Source organism: Anabrus simplex, chromosome 3 (assembly GCF_040414725.1).
Source record: "Anabrus simplex isolate iqAnaSimp1 chromosome 3, ASM4041472v1, whole genome shotgun sequence".
In the NCBI taxonomy this organism is placed as follows: domain Eukaryota; kingdom Metazoa; phylum Arthropoda; class Insecta; order Orthoptera; family Tettigoniidae; genus Anabrus; species Anabrus simplex.
The window spans coordinates 5,177,087-5,202,182 of NC_090267.1; the positions used below are offsets into that span (position 1 = coordinate 5,177,087).

Genomic DNA, 25,096 nt, shown 5'->3' on the forward strand with positions numbered 1-25,096 from the left:
TAATGAAATTAGCGTTGTCTCTAATAAGTTGTTTGGGAATGCAGGAATAGGTCTGACATAAGTAAAAAACATCCACGATATGGTGTCGACCTCTACTAAAGTAGTCTTTCATGTGCTGCTGTTTGTCGCTTGCTACATCGTCAAAAATAAACACGGAATTTCTTTGAGCTTTTTCTGGCGGTATTACTTGTTCACGATCAGAGTAAAACTCGCATTTTATTTCTTTAATAGATTTTAAAAGCTTCTCTAGCTCAATATATTTCTTCTGCGACAATGATTTTGAGTAAACATACACATTCTCAAAACGTAACCCGTTCGGTTGCAATAACAAATTAATCATTACATTAGTCTTCCCTGCATTCGATGGTCCGCATATGAGACAGCGTATTGTGTCCGGCAACAGTTTACTATGTTTATTTTTCTTTCCTACTGAACGTTTTGTGTCGTTCAGATTTGCAACAGGTAAAGATATCGATTGTTTTATTGTCTTCACCATCACTTTCTTTTGATGATGATAATTTTCAACGATCGAGTGCACAGTGGATTTCTTTTTTCTCAAAGTTATTGTTGATTACTAAATAAACACGAACTTTTTTACCTTCTCTTTTTACTTATCTAGTTCCAAAATGGTTCGTGCATCACACTACACGTAGTATTAAGAAGTGCTGGAAGAGCTGTCCTGTTATAGTGATCTAATACTATGTTGCCAACTTCACAACCTCTCATATACCGACAAGAAGGCGACCATTTTCTATGTTCTGTTAACGGATCATCATCTTTATCCCACGAAAATAATTCGATTCCGCAAAAAATACATTTAACTGCGTCTAGGTATCCCGTGAAGTAAAATCCAGCTTTAGCTAAACTTAAGGGGTCTATCCACGGTACACGCCATCTAGCGAAAGTCCTTATCCGATCTACCTCAGATTTTAAATTTAACGGACGAGGAATGTACGCCATGTCGCTGTAAAATGAGGAGAGCAGAAAAATATCTCTCTTATATATATATCTTTCTACCTTTCAGAAAAAAAAGAAAAAAAAATAAACTTACATACATTTTTAGTATTCAACAGTTGCACATCGTGTAAAAATGTAATTCGTATATAACAACACACTTGATAGCAGGAGCTCTTATTTGAGTATGCTGCGTCGAAGACGCAACGTTGTAGCAGCTCCATGTAAACGAGTAGGGAAAGGAGGAATAATAGGCAAAGTTCTTAATAAAGCTATAGATAATTTACCAGTAGAATTGCACATACCAGGTTATGAATTCTGTGGACCTGGGACAAAGTTAGAAAAACGACTTAAGCGTGGTGATCAAGGAATAAATCTATTAGATAAGGCATGTAAAGAACACGATATCGCTTACGCTACATACAAAGACCAGAACAGAAGGAAAGAAGCAGATGAAATCTTAGCCTCTAAGGCTTGGTCTCGTGTAAACTCTCAGGACGCATCATTAGGAGAAAGAGCAGCTGCACTAGCAGTTACGGGTATTATGAAAGCGAAAACTAAAGTAGGTGGTGGTAGACGAAGAAGAAAATCAAATCATCGAAGAGAACGAGTAAAACCAAAAAAAGACAACATGCTGTAAAAAAAAAGAAAGGTGGTTTTCTTCCACTCCTTCCGATATTTGCAGCCTTGTCGGGCTTGGGCGGTCTAGCAAGTGGAGCTGCGGGCATAGCATCGGCTGTAAACAAGGCGAAAGCCGCACAGGAAGAATTAAAAGAAATGAAGCGCCACAATCGAATGCTAGAAGCGATGCGTGGGAAAGGGCTTTCTACTCGAAACAAAGGAAAGGGCATTTACTTAAATCCTCCAGCATACAAAAGATAATGGAAGGTCTGCCGAATAGAGCATTAACTAACATAGATCTGTATCGTTATGCATATCGTTTAAAAATTCCCTACTTCAGAGGTGTGTTTATGCGAGATACGTTACCGAAAATTTCTCGTAAAAATGAGAGTTGTATTTTGAATTTAGATCCGATAAGTAAATCTGGTTCGCACTGGGTTGCGTTCAGTAAACGAGGTGCGTATGTCTACTACTTCGATAGTTTTGGTAATTTACGTCCCCCTAAAGAGGTATTAGAATATTTAAGAAACTGTTACATTCGATATAATTTTCATTCTTATCAAACTTTTAATTCATCAATTTGTGGTCATCTGTGTTTACTATTTTTATACTGTATAAATAAAGCAAGACCTTAGTATTTGTGTTCAGTGTGCACGATGCCGTATGAAAGACGGATTACACTCGAGGGTAGAGGCTCGAAGATTGATGTAGTATTAGAAACTCCGATTTATTTGAATAGAGCTTCTTTCTATGAAATAGGTCTTGCCGCACTATTTACATCTAATAGTATTCGAAATGTCACTAGTAAAAATAATAAGTTTGCTATATATTTGAATGGTAAAAAAATTCTTTTGAGTGTAGCAGAAGGCATTTATGAATTCGAAGATCTTGTTGCAAAAATAGAAAGTTTGCTAACTATTAAAAATGTGAAACTATTTCTGCGGGAGTACACTCCAAAACTTAGTTTTTTTATCTCGACTACTAACAACAAACCTACTATGCATTCTCCGTTTGACATTGATTTCAATGTACCGAACAGTGTTGGCACTAGCTTAGGTTATCTGTTAAATGTATATGAGAAATATGCTAACCATGAATCACAGCTGAATGAAATAGGTAACGTAATCGTTAATAGCACAAATAACCAGATTGGTATTAAAATGAAGGGAGACAAAACAACTGTACTCACATTACCGGAAGGTAGTTACACTTTTTCGGAAATAGGAGCTCTAGTTCAAGAAGCAATAATTAACAACTTTCCTATTCTCGAAGAGGAGAATGACCCTCTAGATGGAGATAGTAAACTTATTACTATTACTTACGAAAAGACCTATCTTCGCTGTAAAATGTCCTCCAACCTAGACGTAGACTTTGATGTTTCCGATTCAATTGCTGATTTGTTAGGATTTTCACGCCGAAAATATGATGCTAATAAATTACATATTTCAGGAGAGATTATTAAAATTAATAACGTGAACTCGATTTGTGTATGTTGTAATCTCGTGTTAGGTTCCGGTTCCTACCTCAACGGTAAACAAACACATTCGTTATACAATTTTAAACCGCTTGTTCCAGCAGGCTATCCTATCGTAGTTCAACCGTCAACTATAAGCTTCTTACCGGTAAACACTAGTGTTATTCAACATATATCCGTTGTACTCGAAGATCAGTTCGAAAACCCAATCGACTTACAAAATGAGGATGTAACAGTAGAGTTAATTATTCGTCCAGTAAAAATACAGTAATCATATATAACATAAAGCGTACACTTATGTACTATCATTCGAGTAAGGAACAGTTGAACAACAACATCATGGTAGTAATTTACAACAACCAGTCAAAAAACCGAGGATTAAAAGAGGAAGCAGCTAGAGTAGTAAAATATAGAGTAAAGCTAAAAAAACAATCTCATCGTGTACGCGACAAGAAAAAATTAACCACAAACAATAAAGACTTTTTACAATCGCTAGGCTACCGACTACTATAAGTTCTATTTCTCCTACAGAAACTACTTTACTCTCTTTTCGTGTGCGTAATCAAGGTAACATCACTCTCTTTTTGTGTGAATTCACTTTACAATGCTACCGACTACCCCCCTAGGATAAAGCATATAAATTCTAATTCTCTACCAAAAACTACTTTAGTCTCTTTTTGTGTACAATCACGCTAACATCAAGGAGAAATATGTTCAACGTAACGGACAAAGTTATATTTGACAACAGAGTTGCTAGGCGGGAAGTAAGGAGCTATCATCCATATGCTGGCACGAAATATGAAAACAACGATGAAATTCGAGTTCCTGTACACAACCAAGAACATATATTTTTACCCTCTGAAGCTGATGTTCACATCGAAGGTGAAATAGTTAGATCAAGCGCAGATAATACACCATCAGCTACAGCCGTTCCCGATCAAAACTTTGCAGCAAATCTCTTCGATGAAATGCGTATTGAATTGAATGGGAAAGAGATTGAAAGAACACGACGTGTAGGCACAACTAGTGCTATAAAAACTTTCGCCTCTTATTCTAAAAATGAAATGTTAGCGCTGCAAAATGCTGGCTATTTTCTATCAATTTCTACACCACCAAACGAAGCTAATATTGCCCACGCAACTACAAAGCTGTTCCACGCAATTATCCCACTGAGTCTTCTTTGTGGATTATTTGAAGACTACAGGAAACCATTCATAAACTGTAAACTTGAATTTATCTTTATTCGTTCTAGAGATGACAAATGTGCACTGTTTTCAGCCAACGCGGAAGATACAGCTAAGGTCAAAGTACGAAAAATGTATATAAAGCTACCAACTCTAATACTGTCCGACGAGGAAGAAGTTAAACGCATAAAGTTAATCCAAAAAAATCCTTCTATTCCTGTAGCATTTCGATCGTGGAGTTATCACGAGTTACCTACTATTCCAAATTCAACGAAAATTAATTGGACTGTTATGACTACGTCACAAATAGAAAAACCGAGAGTTTTTATGCTTGCTTTCCAAACCGATCGTAAGAAAATTAATGTTTCTTCTTCTCTGTTCGATCACTGTAATATTCGATCCGTTGGCGTATTCTTAAATTCAAACTTTTATCCCTATGAAAAGGCTGTAGCTAATTTTAACAATGGTGACTACAGTGAATTGTATGATATGTTCATCAAGTTTCGTAATGCGTACTATCAGCTTGATGATAATCGTTCCGAACCGAACATATCACGAAGTGAATTTCACTCGCATTGTCCTATTGTTGTTGTTAATTGCATGGAACAGGTTGAATCGATAAAATCTTCTTCTGTAGATGTTCGCGTTGAAATTGAAACGAACGAACCTATTCCAGCCAACACTACTCTGCATTGCATTATTATTCATGATCGCATAATAAATTATAAACCACTAACGAATGAAGTATTTTTCTTCCAATAATCGTGCGCGAGTTCTTCTTCCTCTTTTTCTAATAGTGTATATAAACGAGAAAGTGAGGATTCTCTGCTTCAGCTCTTCGATATCAAGCACACCATGAGTGCAAAACCCAGAGGAGTGATAGTTGACATTCAGAGGTTACCTACTGGAGGTTACGAGATAGCCTGTTGTAATATAGATTCGTCTACAAATGTGTTATCTACTGCTCTATTAGGTATGAGTGTACCTAATTTAGATTTCACGCTTACGTCGTTTTTCAATCTTCTCAGTGAACAACAATACCAATATCTGGTTGTGTGCAACTGTGTTAATGAGTTACGTCTATTAGCACTGCAAGAGTATCCTCGTACATGCATAATTGACTTGAACACTATAGAAGGTGTACCTGATTTAAGAACAATGCGTAACGAGTGTTTCCCTGTTGACTGTCCGCGCCATTTACCACATGTTGCAAGACATTCAGGCAGCTGTGCTATGTTCAACGTTCACGCAGTTCATAGTTGGCTAAAATCGACAGATGGTGTGATGAGAATAGTGTGTTCAGTGATAAACAAATTTAAGAAAGAAGGTGTGAGCAGATTCAATAAATTTGAGTGGGCTTTCTTCCCTGAAAACATATTATCTATTTACGAACAACATCAGTTAAGTGCGCTCTGGCAGTATCTACCAGATCATCTGAAGGCGAACTTACACCAGGCTTGTCAGGATTCAGGAGCTAACAACAACGACATCGTCCGAGCTTGATATCAGCTACTAATACATCAATTATTAAGGTGAAAAAAATATAGATATAATACCATCCTTTTTTCCTTGGTTGTTTTTTTTTCGGTTTTATTCTGCTTCTAACTAATTTATTTATTTTTTCTCCTCTGCAGGTGTCTCCTCATAGTGGGATCAACAACAACAACAACAACAACGACGTCTGAGCTTGATATTAGTTACTATTTCATCAATTATTAAGGTAAAGAAAAAAAATAGTTTCCTTTTTTTTTCTTGCTTGCTTTTTCTGTTTTATGCTGCTATCAACTAATTTTTCTTTCTTTTTTTCCCCTCTGCAGGACTCTCCTCTGGTGGCGGTAGAAGATTCAGTCTCTGCAGATCTCTCCTCGTGGTTGCAGTTACAAATTCAATCAGAAGTTTATATTTTGAAAAACCTCTGTAGTTTCCTATTCAATAAACTTGATTGTAAAAAAGAAATATGTTCTCTTTTTTTTCATTCTCCTACTCCTACTTTAGTTAAGAGTACAAGGAATAAAAGGAGAGGCTGCGCAGGATAGTTTGAAAGAAAATCAAACTTTTTGATCATCTAGTGTAGAGTTTTTATTTTTTTCGAAAAAGAAAAAAGATTAAATAAAGGTTTACAATTAACAAACTAAATAAACTTACACTTACTGAAGAGGAAAGAAAAGTAGTAGTAGAGAACTCTTCCCACTAGATGATAGTTTTCATGTTGCGCTCTGCTCCTTAAATACTCCCTGCCACCACCTTCACTCCTCACCAGTAGGCTGGACTTGTCACTAGTTCACCTTCACTCAAAATTACAACCTACAATAAACATCCTGTTCGTGACAGAGATAACCTTCAACAAGTTAGAAAGCGGATCTTGCCTAGTAACAGCTGCACTGTAGCACTCCTTAGTGTTTCCTCCTCACCCCTCTAGTAAGAGAGGAGTGAGGGATCATTTTTTTTTACATAAACTAACATCCTGTTCAGCTTTCACCAGCAAGTGACCTATTAAAGCAAATCCAGTTGCCACATAGTTACTGTACCTTGGCCACAAGAGTAACCTTTCAAGAAAATTAATTACCTCTTACATAAAGACCTCTGAGTGTGTTGTCCTCATTCTACATGTGGTTGACCCCCTTAGCCAGTGAAAGCTACTCCAACAAAATCCAGTCACAGCACCTTGCCCCCCACACCTTTCAAGAATTAATTACCTCTCACATTAAGACCTTGCAGTATGTGTAGTTAACATTCCACACACACCTTGCCAAGTGAGAGGCCCCTTCAGGGAGTGAAGCGCACGGGGCATGCGCAGTGGCTGCCGCTGGTCCAGAATTCTTCTATCGAAAATCTGGTCCAGCTTTCTTCTAGATACTCTACTCAGCGAAAAATCGCTTTGAGCCACTCAATACGTTTGGTCTTGTTTGCAGAAAAGTTCTGCTCGAGGTACAAAAAGGCACACAATAATGCCAGAAATTCCAAGATTTGTAAACACAATTTAAAAAACATTATCACCACAAGACACAATAAAGAAATAAACTCACTAGCGCATAACTATCAGCTCTCAATATCAAGCCAACAAGCACCTCATTGCGAACACACTGCCAACATTTAGGACAGAAAAACAGTATAAGTAAAACTGGAAATGCGGCAATTTGCGGTATACAGCTTCCTGTCAGTGAGTAGGAGGCCAGCGCTCAGCGGCATTACGGTTAAACTTTCCAGTTACAACTTTATGCTGGGCTTCACAAGCGATTGTTAAAGCCGGGATAAGGAGCGCAGGGAGGGATCTGGTTGGCCGTGGTTGTTGTTTACACAGCCAAGCCAAACTATAGAATTCGTGCTAGGAACAAGATTCGCATCGAGAAATGTTATATAATGTGTATGTGACATAGTTGTTGGCTTAAGATAATAACGGTTTAGAAACTTCATATCGATCGATTATATTCCGGATTCAATTCAGATTTCATTTTCATTCAGTTGGCAGCACGACCGGAATCGGGACAGCTCCCATCTTACTCCCCACCACTAGCGCTGTTAACGGAGCGGAGGCTCCGGGCGCTTTCAGTCGGTGCCTCCGGAGAACCTCCGATTGAATTACAAGCGCGTAGTTTAAACTTGGTACGGGAGAGATGAGCGAACTTATGACTTGTCGCTACTATTGTGCGAAAGTAGGCCCGTCAGTTAATACCTTAATTATTGGGCGATATTACAGATAGCATTCTTACGTACAAACATTGAATGACCATCCGGCTCCATGGCTAAATGGTTAGCATGCTGACCTTTGGTCACAGGGGTCCCGGGTTCGATTCCCGGCGGGGTCGGGAATATTTTAACCATCATTGGTTAATTTCGCTGGCACGGGGGCTGGGTGTATGTTTCGTCTTCATCACCATTTCATCCTCATCACGATGCGCAGGTCGCCTCCGGGAGTCAAATCAAAAGACCTACACCTGGTGAGCCGAACATGTCCTTGGACACTCCCGGCACTAAAAGCCATACGCCATTTTTTCATTGAATTACCGAGCGCGATAGCTACAGTCGCCTAAGTGCGGCCAGTGTCCAGTATTCGGGAAATAGTAGGTTCGAACCCCACTGTCGGCAGCCCTGAAAATGGTTTTCCGTGGTTTCCCATTTTCACACGAGGGAAATGCTGGGGCTGTACCTTAATTAAGGCCACGGCCGCTTCCTTCCAACTCCTAGGCCTTTCCTATCCCATCGTCGCCGTAAGACCTATCTGTGTCGGTGCGACGTAAAGGCCCTAGCGAAACTATACTCCTTCTTTAACTTTTTTTAATGCTATATGTTCGGAGCGTCGACCTATGAAGATATTTTGCCTGTACTTGCACCATATGTGAGGAAACCTGCGTGTATTATGTAAATGGCGGTTGAATGTGAGGAAAGGAACGTTAAGGATGACACGAACACCCAGTCCCCAGACCAGGGATATTAATAATGTAAATAAAAAGCCCTGATGCGGCCGGGAATCGAACCCGGGGCCGCCGGGTGATAGGTGGACGCGTTGCCACCTACACCGCGAGGCCGGTGTTTACGAATCATTTGTGCCATGTTTTACAGCGCAGCACTTACAGACTTGAACCGTTTGAACTCCTCCGTCCGCTCGTAAATAATCATCCCTTACTTCTGCACTTAGCTCCAGGACACTGCCCTTGAGGCGGTAGAGGTGGGATCCCACGCTTAGTCCATGGGAAAAACCGACCCTGGAGGATAAACAGATTAAGAAGAAGAAGAAGAAGAAGAACTTCTGCACTTCATTCGCGTTCTTTTTTTTTTTTTTTACATGTGTCCAGAAATTAAAAGCGAATTCAAATTTAACTTGAAACTACTGTATTCTAGCGCCAATATAATGGGAATATTTCCATAATAATGATAATAATAATGAACGAAGTGTACTGTGTAAGCCCTGCACTTTTCTGAGAAACATCATCATCATCATCATCATCTGTTTACCCTCCAGGGTCGGCTTTTCCCTCAGACACAGCGAGGGATCTTACCTCTACCGCCTCAAGGGCAGTGTCCCGGAGCTTCAGACTCTTGGTCGGGGATACAACTGGGGAGAATGACCAGTACCTCGCCCAGGCGGCCTCACCTGCTATGCTGAACAGGGGCCTTGTGGAGGGATGGGAAGATTGGAAGGGATAGACAAGGAAGAGGGAAGGAAGCGGCCGTGGCCTTATGTTAGGTACCATCCCGGCATTCGCCTGGAGGAGAAGTGGGAAACCACGGAAAACCACTTCCAGGATGGCTGAGGTGGGAATCGAACCCACCTCTACTCAGTTGACCTCCCGAGGCTGAGTGGACCCCGTTCCAGCCCTCATACCACTTTTCAAATTTTCGTGGCAGAGCCGGGAATCGAACCCGGGCCTCCCGGGGTGGCAGCTAATCACGCTAACCACTACACCACAGTGGCGGACTACTTGTATCTAAATAGGCTCAGTTGTTTCTCAGAAGTCCGCCTCTGTGGTGTAGTGGTTAGCGTGATTAGCTGTCACCCCCGGAGGTCCGGGTTCGATTCCCGGCTCTGCCACGAAATTTGAAAAGTGGTACGAGGGCTGGAACGGGAGGTCAACTGAGTAGAGGTGGGTTCGATTCCCACCTCAGCCATCCTGGAAGTGGTTTTCCGTAGTTTCCCACTTCTCCTCCAGGCAAATGCCGGGATGGTACCTAACTTAAGGCCCTTCCTTGCTTGTCCGATCCAATCTTCCCATCCCTTCACAAGGCCCCTGTGAGGCCGCCTGGGCGAGGTACTGGTCATTCTCCCCAGTTGTATCCCAAGACCCTAAGTCTGAAGCTCCAGGACACTGTTCTTGAGGCGGTAGAGGTGGGATCCCTCGCCGAGTCCGAGGGAAAAACCGAACCTGGAGGATAAACAGATTATTAAGAAGTATCTACAGGTATATGGGGTATGTATTATATGTCGATATAATTGCATTTTCTTGATAACAAATGAGAGGATGCATTAATTATTCTGAATGACTATACGTTCTTTGTTAAGGGGTATTGCATGGAATATCGGTGATATAGATCAATTCTCGTGTATGTAGGTAACGATTTTTATAGGGCGCCTACATTTATGGACGTAAGTTTGAAATTACAGCCCACTACGTCCTTACACTCGGAGCTACTGTTGCGAATAGGAGGCGGCCTTCCGGTTAACCTCCGCAGCTCCGTAACTGCTTTGTCTCCGTCGGTAGTACCGGAGATCACCGGAGGAGCGCTGTAATCGTATTATCCGCCTCCTCTTCACAGCGCTACTCACCACCATACACAAATGAATCCAGATAAAGTGTGCCGATAATACTACGTGATGACTGTGTTCTTTACAATTATGACTTCAGGTAGGCTTAACTTCGAACACATTCACAGCTCTCGTTAGGTAAATACTCGTGCAGTTGTGTGGTCCTTGTTCTGCTTTGATTACCGCCTAATTGACGCTTTACTCAAATGCTCGGTATATAAACTGGTTTTTAAATAGCATAATCCAACTTCATCCTGAGTATTAGTACCCAGGACCAAATGTATCGTGTTAGCCTTTGGAAGTTTCGCTGTCGAAATGGTACGTTTATGGGACGTATCTCCATACATTCTTTTTCTTCTCCTACTTACAATAATTATGCCTTCATTTGCATGGCTATTCTGCCAAACCATGTCTTATAATGTACAAGCCGTTTAACATATAATTCAAACACACTGTAATACTAAACTGTTTACATAGTTATAAAAATATCTCAGGAAAGGAGAAAGAAACGTACATAAAATAACCCAGAATAAAGAAAGTTGGCCTAATGCATCAGTAAAAACGAATTTAGTAAAATTCAGTGACACACTATGAAAGGAGTATGGAATTCATATATTCACACTCAACTTGATCCGTCCATGTTTTGCTGCCTATAAACATTTATAAATACTGGTTCAGATAGAGCGTCCCTTATGTCATTGGGCTACGAAACCTATGTTCGAATTTATTTCTTATTTTTTAAATTGTATAATGTAGGCTACTCTGCATGCTCCGCTACATGTGTAGTACTACATATACTTAACTAATCTACCGTATATAAATACAAGCGTAACGACCGTGCGTCTGTACATTGACTTTGACGAAATTTCCGTGCAGTTATCCGTTTCAGGTGTAATAATGACCATCGACAAATTTTTTAGCTTTGGTGTCTGTTGGTCTGACTTTCTATAAATTGAAAACATCTGGATATATTTCCACTAAACTTCATATTTAGAATCCACCTATCCTTGGGAAGGTTTTAGGGCACATATTGTTTCTAAATCCCTGAACTGACTGGGGGTTTATATGAAACTGAAACCGTGATTATGCATTCAAAATATAGGTCTAAACAACCAAACTTACTTGCTACTTGTTTGTTTTATATCGCGCCGACATAGATAGGTCTTATGGCGACGATGGGATAGGAAAGGCGTAGGAATGGGAAGGAAGCGGCCGTGGTCTTAAAGTACAGCCCTAGCATTTGCCTGGTGCAAAAATGAGAAACCACGGAAAACCATGTTCAGGGCTGCCGACAGTGGGGTTCGAACCCACTATCTCCCGGGTGCATGCTCCTAACCGCACGGCCAACTCCCCCGGTTCCGAAACTTAATGGAAATCTACCGGCCTTAATGGAAATTAATTTCTAAACTATTTTTTCTCATTACATCATTTTGATACCAGGATTAATAAGGGAGATATCATTAACAGACCGTTTTTCGGTACAAGTCCTACTGGACTAAATGCAAGACGGGTGCGTGTAAAGCGTATTTCTTACAACTTGAAAACTACTGAAGATATTTGAACCAAACTTTATATTTAGCATCCACCTGTCCAAGGGTAGATTTTAAGGCCAATACCATTTCAAATTCCCAGAACGGACTGGGGTTTTATAGGGAACCAAAATGGTGATTTTACACTCCGACAATATATACAGTACAAGACCAACCTGACTGGAAATCGACCAGATTTGATGGCAATCCATTTCTAATTATTTTTCTCATGTGCATTTTTTTGGCAGGAGGATTAATAAGGAAGATTTCATGAAAGGTTAGTTTCTCAGGATAAGTCCAGCGGACATAGCCCAAAAGCTGTTGTACGTGGAACAGGTTCCTTATCTATCTATATAAATAGTAATGACCGTGTGTCTGTGCATTGACTATTTTGGTGGAATTTTCGTACTGCTTTACGTTTAAGGGGAAATAATGCCCATCTGCATCTTTTTTAGCTATAGTTTCCTGAAAATCCTAAATTTTTTCCCCTCACCCAAAATCAAGATTGTTTTACAATCTGCCACACGAGCTGGAAAATTGAAACTAAGCAAAATTATATGCTTTAGCCCGTAACCTATGGAAAACTTCCAAGATTTTTAACTGTTTCACTTTTTATGCCGAAGAATATCGAAATATGGAAGCAATTTAATGATGGTGCAGACCTTCGTATCAAGGTTTTTCACGGTTAAACGGTAATTACTATCACAATCTCTGTTCAATTTGAAGTGATCTACAACTTTAGTCCTGTGATATTGTGTCGTCTCTCTCCCTTATAGGGTAGATTTGGCTGTATATTTCGATTGTTCTTAAATTTTGTGTTTTTTATACGTACATAGTTTGACACACTTATAGGAAAGATAGTCATTAAATTTGGCACATAGAGGCCGATGATCTCGATGTTAGGCCCCTTTAAACAACAATCATCATCATCATCAAACTTGGCACGCACATTGACACGACCAATGGCTATATGCGAACCAAATTTTGTGATTCTAGCTTCCACATAAGTATGGGAAAAATAATGTAAAATGTTAAAAAAAAATGTACGTACCCAAATTTCACCCTATTCAAATATCGTAACTCAATCGAACCCATAAATATGGGAGATACGAGAAAATGTTTTAAGACCAAACATATAGAGCGATAAACGGGACATCTGAGTGTGCAAACCGTTTGTTGATATGATCTACCGTTTAGGAGCAGTAAATCTCGAAATGAAGGTTTGCACTTACAAACGTGCCCATGCATATCTGTCATCTGTCGTAACGACCGTGGTCTGTACATTGACTATTTTGGCGGAATTTTCATACAGTTAGCTATCCGTATCATGTGTAATAATGACCATTTGCAAATTTCTTAGCTTTGGTGCCTGTTTGTTTGATTGTATGAGTTCTTATAACTTGAAAACTACTGAATATATTTCTACCAAACTTGATATTTAGAATCCACCTGTCCTTGAGTAGGTTTTAGGGCCAGTATTATTTCTGAATACCTAAATTTACTGGGGGTTTATCTGGAACAGAAACCATGATTTTGCACTCCCTCAAAATATGCACATCCAAAATTAATGGAAATCCATTTCTAAAACTTTTTTTCTCATGTGCAGTTTTCTGACAGGAGGATTAATAAGTGAGATATCATGAACAGTCTGTTCTGCAGGTTAAGTCAAGCGGACATAGCCCAGAAGGTGTTGTACGTGGAGCAGATTCCTTATATATCTACCTATATATAAATAATATCCTAACGACTGTGTGTGTGTGTCTGTACATTGACTATCTTGGTGAAATTTTTGTACAGCTACCTGTTTGAGTGGTTCATTGGTTAATTCCAATGGCCCGGGGACTGGGTGTTTGTGCTGTCCCCAACATCCCTTCACCTCACACACCACACGTAACACTATTCTCCACCATAATAACACACAATTACCTACATGTGGCAGATGCCGCCCACCTTCATCGCAGGGTCTGTCTTACGAGGGCTGCGCTCGGCTAGAAATAGCCACACAAAATTATTTATTATATCGTATCTGTATCCCTTATACATTAGATTTGCCTCTATTTCTCGATTTTAAGTAAATTTGGACTTTTTACATGCATAATTCATAGTTTCAATCACTTACAGGAAAGACAGAATCATCAAACTCTACAAAAACATTGGCCCACCCAGTACCCATATGTGAGCCAAATACTGTGTCACATAATTATCGGAAAAGTAATGCAATATAAGATAATATTACACAAATTTCACCCCATTCAATGTTTCTAACTCATTCTGACCCGTGAATAGATGAGATGTGAGGAAATATCATAGGACCAGCCATTTAGACCGCTAGATACTGCGTCTTGTGGTACAATCCTATGTCGATATGACGTACTATTTTTAGCAGCAGTTAATCTGTAAATGAAGGTCTGCAATATTGTAAACATGCATATACTTTCATATTATTATTTGTAAGCTTCATATCCGTATTGATTGGTATCACTATATAGAAATAATATGAGTCACCACCTTATCAATACACTATTTTATTTACTACCAAACTGGTAAATAAGGTCAATACCGGTTTCGACCCCTAAGGGGTCATCCTCAGTTGACACATACAAGATATCTACAAAAACATCATATATAATGGTTAATGTTTAAAATTCATATGTCATTAAAATGCTGGTAAGATGTACTTAATGAAGGCCTACAATTGTAATGAATAATTTACTTTTCTGTTTGAGTTGGAGAATGCAAGGGGGCATGCAATTTTGTTCAAAACTCCCCTAACCAGTTGTTTGGCTGTAGGCCAGGGTGCACGCCTTTACAAACAAATGTACCCATCCGAAATATGACTAGCATTACGTATAGTGCCTGTTATTTTCATGGATACTCACCAACTCGGTGTGACTGGCAGTAAGCTGGCTGGCAGCAGGAAAAATGGCCTATCATTATAATGATAACTGCACAACTCAATTTTGATTGGTAGTAGGGAAGTTGCCTGCCATTATAATAAAAACTCAACTGTAATCTGCCTGGAAGTAGGGAAAGGGGCCTGCCATTGTAACGAAGACTCTCCAAATCAATTGTGACTGCACAGTAGGCAATGGGGCCTGCAATTATAATGTAAACTTCCCAACTTGATTGTGAATGACAGTAGGCAAGTGAGCATGCCGTTATCATCACAACTCTACAACCCACACTTTACATTGGAAACAACATATGGGGACCTCCTCATGCTATTTCTTGTATAACGCTAAGAGATGTGCAATTTTAAAGCAATCTTATTTATTGCACATACATTATTTACATCGATATCTGTATACAATGTAGAATACCATAGCGAAGCACGGGTACATTTGCTAGTCTTACATATTTGTGTGAAATCATTAAATACATTTTAGTATAGGGCCTACCTATTTGGTGATGGCTATTGTTCTTGACTCTTTCTCAATGCTTGAAAGTTTAAAGTGTTCACAAATTTTGAAATGGTTTTGAATAATTTTAAGACAGACTTTTGAATTGGCATGTTGCCTACCATAATAACTTTGTTTATTAGCATTTCGCTCTGTTTTCCCTTCACTACACTCTAATATTAAGTGATCTACTCTTCGGGGTCCTCTGTTGCAGGAACACTCGGGACTGCGTACAATCCTAATCCTGTGCAGATATGATGCAATGTTTCCATGGCCGGTTAATATTGTTGTCATATTTGGTGTTAGGTTGATTTTGTTTGTTAGTCTACATTCAACAGTTGGAAAGAATTCCTTTGTGATTGTACCTTTTGCAGTTTCTTCCCATTTCTGCTGCCATTCATTAATAGACTCTCTGCTGAGGTTACTTTTAACTGTGTTGATGGTTAATTTGTCATAACTTATGTTGTTTAATTATACTGCCTCCTTTGCTAGTTTATCAGCCTTGTACACTTATATGTGCCTTAATCCATTTCAGTTGTATGTTCCAATTATTTATTTTAATTGTTGCTTTAGTTTTCCTTATTTTCTCAATTAGCTGGCTATCACTTTTTTAATCCACTATGGAGGCAATTGTTGTTGTTGTTATTATTATTATTATTATTATTATTATTATTATTATTATTATTATTATTATTATTATTATTATTATTAACAAGTACATCACAATTGGAAATATCCCGGTGGCTAATAAAGTAAATTACCCAACTACTACAACAAGCAATTCCATGGAAAGAAAATATTATAATAAATACTACTAGTTCAAGATTCTACCTCCAGCATCATCATACACAAATTCACACACACATTCCAGTGCTTATGGCTTACAATACTATAGGCTGAAGAACGTTGCACTGACAGAGATAGGTCTTATGGCATCTATTGGATAGGAAGTTACTGGGAAGGAAGCGACCGTGGCCTTAATTAAGTTACAGATCCAGCCCCAGATATGCGACCCTAACCACACGGTCACTTGCTCAGTACTAGCTTAACGTTACAACACCGTCATATTCAAACATACCTTAAGTACTTCAGTATTTTACACTATATTTACAGTAAATTGAGTGGTCCAGTTACTATTATTTTGGCATTGTAAATACAGCATGATCACTTACAAATTCATACAAAACTTATACTGCTATTAAAAGAACATGGTGTTCTGACAGCTCCCAGCATGGTAGTAAGGGATGGCAACCAGGACATGCCCCAGCTAGGTAAGCTATCTCCCCTGTCTTAAAGCTCCGTGAGGAGGCCGGGCTATATGTGTTTTCGAAATAAGTTAAATATTCGTAGTGCTATTGTGTTTGTGTTAATAAGTGTATCGTTATTAAGACTGGCATTTTAGTGCAGTGTAAATTTTATACATACTTTAATATTCATAAAATGTAATTTCAGATTTTCTCAAAAATTGGCAACTTAATGTAATTTTCCCAGTTCTAGCATTAACTAAGAAAAATTGGAAAATGCCTTGAAAACTTAATAGTTGAATTGAAGTACAACAGGTGTTAACGGCACCATTCGAAATTATGATAATGTTTATTACTTTTGTTTTCTTAAAATAATAATTATACATTATTCTTCTTTGCTTACTTTGAGCTGATAAAATTACTACCGAGTTACTTTGGAATAATGGCAACAATATTTAATGTTATTCTAAATCTTTCATGATCCCTGTACGTGGATATTATTTTCCACAGCGCCCAGCACAGAGCGAGAGGCTTTCATGTAGTTGTAACTCCAGCCAGATCACGTGGCAACACAGCATTACCTCTCCTTTACTCGGCGCCACATGCTGCAAGCTGTCAGAACATGCACGTTGTTTTAATAGGACTATAAATAATTCAGATGCCTTAATACTACAGTTTACAGTGGGTTGAGCATTGCATTAAAATTTGACACCTTCACATAGACATATGCACACAATTTACAGAATGCTGGAGTCTGTTCTTGAATTATCGTACATTTGTGGGAAAAGTCTGCAGGATACTTGCAGGTAATGCATTCCAGTCATCAATTCTCTGATTTACAAACAAATATTTACCATAGTTTTCTGTGATCTACCTTTTACTTTATGCAGATGATCTGTTGTGCTTATGTAACAGTCGGCTGTTCAACTCATTTCAAGCTGGCTTATTCCTATAGGCATTATAAATGGTACATAAGCGTGGTCCTTTCCTTTTAGTCCCCAGCTCTCCTACTCAAGTTGTCATGCTACTTAAAGATTGAAATCCTGAGGAACAAATCTTGCAGCCTTTTGCTGTACCATTTGAAGTTCCTTAATGAGTCCTGTTTTATATATATCCCATACGGCTGCTCCATATTTCAGGTCTGGCCTAATGAGTGATGTAGCCCTGTGCTTTCACGTGGGAACTGCTGCTCTGTGGCACCCTCATCGAGAAGTGTAAGGACTTGTGCCCTTTAGTAATTATATATCCTGTGTGGGTGTCCCATCTTACATGGATTCCTACATACTTGCATGAGTCATTCTCTACCAGAGCAACTGATCGTAGAATATATTTAACCCAGGAGGTGCCAAGTGGCTCGGTGCACCTTCCTGTGGTGCCAGGATCGCTTTTTGTAAATGTTTGTTTTCTTGACTGTATGTTATTTGTTGGTGAAACATTTGTACTACAGAAACTTGGATGTCTCTATTTCACACTTATCACCACTATTGCCGCTTTTGGTAGTACTTGTTAGAGTTTCATGTCTATACAAATCTTGTTTCTAATAGTTGTCATGTGACTGTAGTAAACAAATATGGCAGTGTTGAAATCAAACACATTGCTAACTGAATAGGATATTATACAAGCTTTTAATGAGGGTAGTAATTTAGTGAAATTGATAGTGAAAATGATTCTGAGAACATGATGACGATACACCATTGGAGACAACTGAGGAAGTGCGCTGTATGTGTAACAACAGAAAAACGAGGGCGATCAAGACATTGGTATCCAGGATGTAATGTGGGAGTCCATGAAACATCTGGAAACAATTAGAGCACTTGTTCAGAGCAGGGGGAACACAAAGGAAGAAATCCCAGGCAGAGGAATTAAAATAATAATAATAAGCTGCAAGAAAAGAGTGAATGTTTTCTTTTTCCTGTTGTGACATAAAGTGTTCCAGGAGTGCTTATTACATACAGATTTTCTTAAAAATTTCAGGGTTATTTCAGCATAGCATGGGGAAAATTTTGTATATTTGTGCTTTTTTTCTCATGACATTTTTCATGCAATTTCACTTTTTTTTCCAAGACAAGAACAGTTCAAATGAACAAAAGCTTGCTTTCTACAAAGGATCTTTAGTTATGATATTTTTCAGTTTTTACGTCTCTTTATTGTGAAACAACTCCTTCTGATCAAAATGGTTTCATTGGTTTCTGATAACATTTGTCAATTTTATAACATATTTTGTAAACCACTCCAGTTTCAGCATTAATTTTGCATGGCACTACAGAATATAGCGTTGGCACTTGTAGGGATAAAGTTCCCTTGCCTGTGTTTCCACTGATGTATTGGCTTGAAAAATGGTAGTGTGATTTAAGGAATTTGTGAATGAACTCGGATACTTTATAGGTCAGAATATTTCTAAAATTGATAATGGGTCTTGTGGGGTTGTCGGCTTTATGGATGTTGGTTAGTACTTTTGCTGTGGGAAGCTTCAGTTCATGACAACATTTTGGATTTTTTCAAGGTCATTAAGCAAAAAAACAAAAACATTCTTAATGATTTTTTCAGGTCTCTTTGTATTTTATTTTTGGATCTTTTTTAGGTGTTATGAAGTTATTTTCTGTACAAACATTTGTTGATGTAACTTTTATCCATGATTACGGTAGCGTTCCCTTTGTCGGCTGTTGTTATAATTAAGTCATTGTTTTTGACTTTGTTCTTTAGCTTATGGATGTTAGCTATGTGTTCAGTGTTGGATTTATTGGTAGTTTATATGTGAATTCATATCAGACTTCTTTCTGTATATTTATGGGTAACTTATTAATGGCTAATTCTGATTCAGCTATGGTGGAAATTAAATTTTCACAGTTAGAAGGATTACCCCAATTATGTTTAGGTCACTTGCTCAGCACTTAGAGATCATTGACATCGAGATTGATTTTACTTCTGTTCACAACAGGTTGATGAAGAATCATTGGTTTTACGCTGTTTGGGATATTATGTTTGCTGTGTTTTTTTTTGAAAGTGCATTCCATTCTCTGTCAAGTGTGTTTTGTTTCTTTGACAGGATATTATCAAGTTTGTTTTTGTCATGTAATTGAAAGGATGTCCATTTGAAGCAGCAAAGAATGGGAAGGGCAGAAACTTCTAAATGAGTTTCATATAGTTTGTGGTTCAAAAGAGATTTCATTTTATGAAGGAATTTGATTTTGTCTTTAATCCAGATGTTATCAATTTTAAGTTTATTTGCACAAGTTTTTGCAGTGTTCCTATGAGTTTTGTTAGTGTTTAGTGTTTGTTAGCATTTTTTGAAAATACTTAAGTCTTTCCATAATTTAGCAACCTTTATTTTTAGATTACAATAAAGGTTAGCTTTCTTGCCTGCCTGGATGACATTTCCATTACAAGATATTAAAATCATTCCGTATTGATGGTTTTCACTTTTCAAAGGAATTTGATTTGTCCAAATCAATACATAATCTTCATCTTTAGATGGAGTAATATTAATCAAACATGTATCGGCTCATTTGAGCCATCTTCAGTGAAATCACAATACTAAAATTTAAGATGACAGTCTGTCTTCATTAAGTCATAAACTCAAATAGTGTGTGTGTGACTCATAGTGGAAACCATCAATGATGTTCAAATTAGTTCTTCAGCCTCTGTAGAAATGATATTCAGTTTAAAGTGGAAATTGAAAATATTCACATGCTTACCTTTTTGCACTTCTTATTCTGTTGGTTTAAAAGCTCTTTATTTAAACTCTGGATTTACCTGGTTTTATGATGGCAATAATTTTTGTCTGTTTGAATAGTCAAGGTAAACTGCTGGTTATTAGTAGATCTGTGGTAAATCTGGACATAATGCATGATAACAAGAGCCTTTGTGTATTCAAATGAGCACACCAACTGTTTTAGAATATTGTTCATAAGTAGCACTTTCCCTCTATTGAAGTGTTTTGCTATAATTTCAGAAAACCAATGCTTACCTTAAATACAGGTAACCATATCATAAAGAAGTTTCGGAACATCTTACATTCATTATATGTAAGTGAAACATGGGTAACTGCTGACACACAAAGAAATGGAATAGAAACCTCTGAATTGTGATGTTACCTAAATAAGTCAAAAGTTGGATGAACAGTTCATGTCACAAATAAAGAGAGAGTGAATAAGGTTTATAAGAGGAGAAAGATTTGGTAAAATTTGACATTAAGAAAATATTCATAGGATACATGTTGAGAAACCCAGAACTCATACTGGTAGGGTAATAGGACTGATTAGAACAGATGGAGGATATAATAGGTATTTAGAAATGAGTAAATAAGCAGAGGATACTGTGACATTGAAGGTCTGTATCAAGCCAGTCTGTGGGCCTTGATAGCAGCACTGGATATGGTGATATGCACATCTGCATCAAACCATTCTACCGGCCTGGACGGACCTCTGATAGTGTAGTGACGTTGTTAGTAGCTTCTCACCAAGGTGTCCATGGTTCAGTCCCAGCCAGTGCATGTAGGATATTTGAAAGAAAAGCTATGTCTCTGTGATGTGGATTCCATGCAAAACTAGAGGCTGTATGGCTGTGATAAACAAATTGACAATCACAGCAAGCTGCAGGAATGTATGCCTGCTTATATGGTTGGTTTATGAACTATGACTCTAATAATAGTAATGAAAATGAAAACCTACAACCTGTTTTCCAGTCTTAGACCGGGTCAGGAATGTAATGAATGAAACATATATAGGCTAGTATTACAATGGGGTCGCCACTCCCAAGGTGATTATTAATGACTGAAAGATGCAATGAAATGATAATGGAAAGTGTTGCTGGAATGATAGATGACAGGGAAAACTGGAGTACCCGGAGAAAAACCTGTCCCGCCTCTGCTTTGTCCAGCACAAATCTCACATGGAGTGACCGGGATTTGAACCACGGTATCCAGCGGTGAGAGGCCAACGCGCTGCCATCGGAGCCACAGAAGCTCCTCTAATAATAGTAATATATGTATGTAATATTTCTTGTTTCAGTAGACAGTCAGTTGCCGTAACTTTCTCCTCAGTTTCATGTAAATACTTCTTTTGCTGTATGAAATGGACCACAAAATTGAGATCAAGGAGGAACCAGTCTGGTTTGAAGGAACCTCCAGTTCATCTTTTGTAAGTATCATTCCAGATTATTTTATTATGACTGGAATTCAATTCACATTTGACAATTTGTATTAAAGAAATTAGTGGCAATGTTGGAAGTGAAATATCATAGTATGCCCCTTTTTGAGTTATGAAATACATAAACTCTTGTTGAATGTAACTTTGCGGGTGTTCATTGCGATGTCCTCTCATCGCACGACATATCTGTGTGGTGGTCTGTTGGGGCTCCTGCACATTCTAGGATGTCTTTTTCAATGGCCATTGGATGAGCTGTGATGGTTCCTGGATGTCGTATATTTTTATTGGAAATGGCAGGTTGTTGTTGACATTGGAATATATGATTTACCCTATGTCATTTGTCCCAGGGTTATTTTAAAGGTTTGTTACTTAATACTTGTTATCTTCAGTGTCAAAATAACAGATCTGGCCCTCTAATCTTGAAATAGAGCACGTATATCTTATCTACAGGGTGCCAGTTCGGTTCCCGGGCAGATGAGATATTTTAAAACCTGAAACTGAGGTCTGGTTTGACAGTGCCATGGACTTTCTCCTCTTTATTTTATATAAATACTGGCAGTGACCTTTAGGTCAATGTTTCTAGCAAAATTATTGATGTTAACTGCCTAATTACATGAGATGAGCCATTTAAATCCACTCTTGCAGTATTAATCATTGTATATTATCTTCTTTGGCACCAACAGATTTTCTGTTACTTATCTCACTGGTTACAGGCAATGTTGGCATATGTATGGGGATTTTCCTAATTATTCATTTTTACTCTTCATTTCTGCTGGTTGACTAGATTTTGTATCATCAGTGTTCAATTTTGATAAATGTTTATTTTGAGTCATATGATGGGTCTGTATGTTAGTGGGTTGAGATTTTTGGTGTTATTTTTACAAGTTTTTAGTGGTCTTTGTGAAATGACATGTTATATTCTCTCTGCTTCCTCTCAGTATATCTTCTTCTTGTCTCTTGATTTTAATAATTTCACACCAGGCAAATGCTGGGGCTGTAGCTTAATTAAGGCCATGGCCGCTTCCTTCCCATTCCTAGGCTTTTCCTGTCCCATCGTCGCCATAAGACTTATCTGTGTCGGTGCGACATAAAGCAACTAGCAAAAAGAAAAAGAAAAAAATATTTTAATAATTTATTTAAGAATTTGTGTACTTCCTGATTTGAGAGTTTGTGCAGGCAGATGGAAGATGAATGGTCAGCTTCAAGAGGAGGGATACATTTACCTGACCGTGAACCATTATGTTGAGTTTTTGTGACATTATCCTTAACATCCAATAGCTATGGAAGTCACTGAATACCAATTGGGGGGGGGGGGGGGAGGAGGAGGATGATAATACTCCTCTACATGGGCAACTAGTGGTGGGATAATTGAACACATTTAATAATCAAATAAACTCCAACCAAATTTTGAAATGTTCGAATGGATATTCAAATAAATCAATTGAGTTTCAAATGTCATTCAGTCATATCGCATAGAATAATCGGGTATGTCAAGAATAAAGTTTTTGGTTAAAGTGTGTCAGGTGAATAATTGATTGAAATGAGCTAATAGGTGAACTCTAATGGAAAATAGATATACACTTTTTTTTTTTTTTTTTTTTCAAACGAATCTCCAAATGTCAAAACAAAATGAGTGAATGAACAGTATTAATTTTTAGTATCTGTAAAATAAGGTTCCTTAAGTAAATGCAGTCTTCTGGGCTTATAATGAAAGTAAGCTCCAGTACTACCAATTTTAACTAGCAGTAGGTAATATACTCATACCTACTTTAATTTATGTCAAAGAGAAAAAGTAAATTATATTAGCAAAATATTTTGTTGATGATAATAATAATAATAATAATAATAATAATAATAATAATAATAATAATAATAATAATAATAATGGGTTTCCTTGGATCCCTATTTTCACACTAGGCTGTACGTTAATTTTGGCTATGGCCGCTTCCTTCCTGCTCCTAGCCCTTTCTGATCCCATTGATGCCATGTAACCTATCTCTGTTGGTGTCACATAAAGCAACTTGTAAAACAACATGTGAACAGCGTGGCATCAAGAGGCAAGCCAGATTAGCAGAAATGGATAGAAAGGTGAAAAGAGCAAAATCTGAGAAACAAAAGTTCATTGAGGATACTGTGAAGATGTGCCTACAGACTAATATCCCCATCCACAAGCTGAACCATCCTGCTCTATGAGACTACCCTGAAATGAAAGTGCCCATTTCAGATGTAATTTTGATCATTACTTATATTTGTGTTTAAAGTACATTTACAGCATCTTGAATGGTTTAGCCTAACTTACTGTGAAATATTCATAAATTAATCTATATCCCCTTCCCTCCCCCCCCCCCCAATAAACACCATGTTGATGGGTTTTTTTTTTTTTTTTTTTGAAGTATTACAAATGCTAGATGGCCTTGTTGAATTGTAGGTTAGGTCTCTTAAACATTTGACCAGAAACCACGAGGATGCACATTTCCTAATATGACTACTTCATGTGGAATTTTACGATAGAATATTCAAATTTTCAAGCGAAAGAAGAACAAACGTGGATGGACGTTATTTGAAAATGTCACAATTTAATAGACCATCTAGGATGCAAAATAATGGAAGTTTATAGGGAAATGCTTCAGAACTCATTCAGTGATTCACTAGGCCAGCACTGCACCAAATGTTTAAGTATTTGTCCTTACTTCTAATCTTAATTATCAGACAATCAAAGCAGATGTATCTTTGTTCTTCTGTTCAGGATGATCACGCCAACTGCAGAAGAATTTGGTCTGTTGTTCATTTTAGGATGCTGCCAATGGGACAACATGCAGGCCAGCCATTACTGATGCTCTCAAAGTCTGCAAAATGTATTATGAAAACGTGCTGGGTGTAGTGTCAGACTCTGCCAGATACATGGGTACATGTTTCCAGGCAATACAAACAATAAAATGAGACCATTTTTTTGAATTGCAGTGCTTTACATGTAAGTTGCATCTTGTGGGGGATGTTATCCTCAAGGAACTGTCACAGTTGAAGAATTTGGTTTCAAAACATAAGATGGCTTTTCTACACTGCAGGCTGTTCAAGAACTCCAATCTAATATCTTTGCAAGATAATTTCCCTGATTGGAATGCACTGTTGTTCCTAGCTCCTGTCATCACCTGATGGAGCTCTTGGTTTCACTCAGTCCAGTATCTTGACAAGTACTTCACTCCCCTGGTAGAGTTCTTTAGCTCTCTTGATAAGAATTCCCTACATATCAGTGGCCATTCATTGTTGGATATGTTTAGAGATCAGAATATGCTTCCCTTGCTGA

The 25,096-nt window shown here is 38.1% G+C and overlaps 1 protein-coding gene across 2 annotated transcripts in view; it reads left to right on the forward strand.

Annotated features, from left to right (window-relative positions):
* Positions 1-10,463: 10,463 nt before the first annotated feature.
* Positions 10,464-25,096, forward strand: part of LOC136866910 (gastrula zinc finger protein XlCGF57.1) — a 98,586-nt gene continuing 83,953 nt past the window's right edge. The window contains exons 1-2 of one of the 2 annotated variants that reach the window (XM_067144006.2): positions 10,464-10,574; positions 21,658-21,783. In XM_067144006.2, the coding sequence (XP_067000107.2) occupies positions 21,718-21,783 (66 nt within the window). In that variant the 5' untranslated portion in view covers positions 10,464-10,574; positions 21,658-21,717. Of the gene's footprint in view, positions 10,575-21,654; positions 21,784-25,096 lie in introns of both variants that reach the window. The other variant, XM_067144007.2, reaches the window with a different exon arrangement.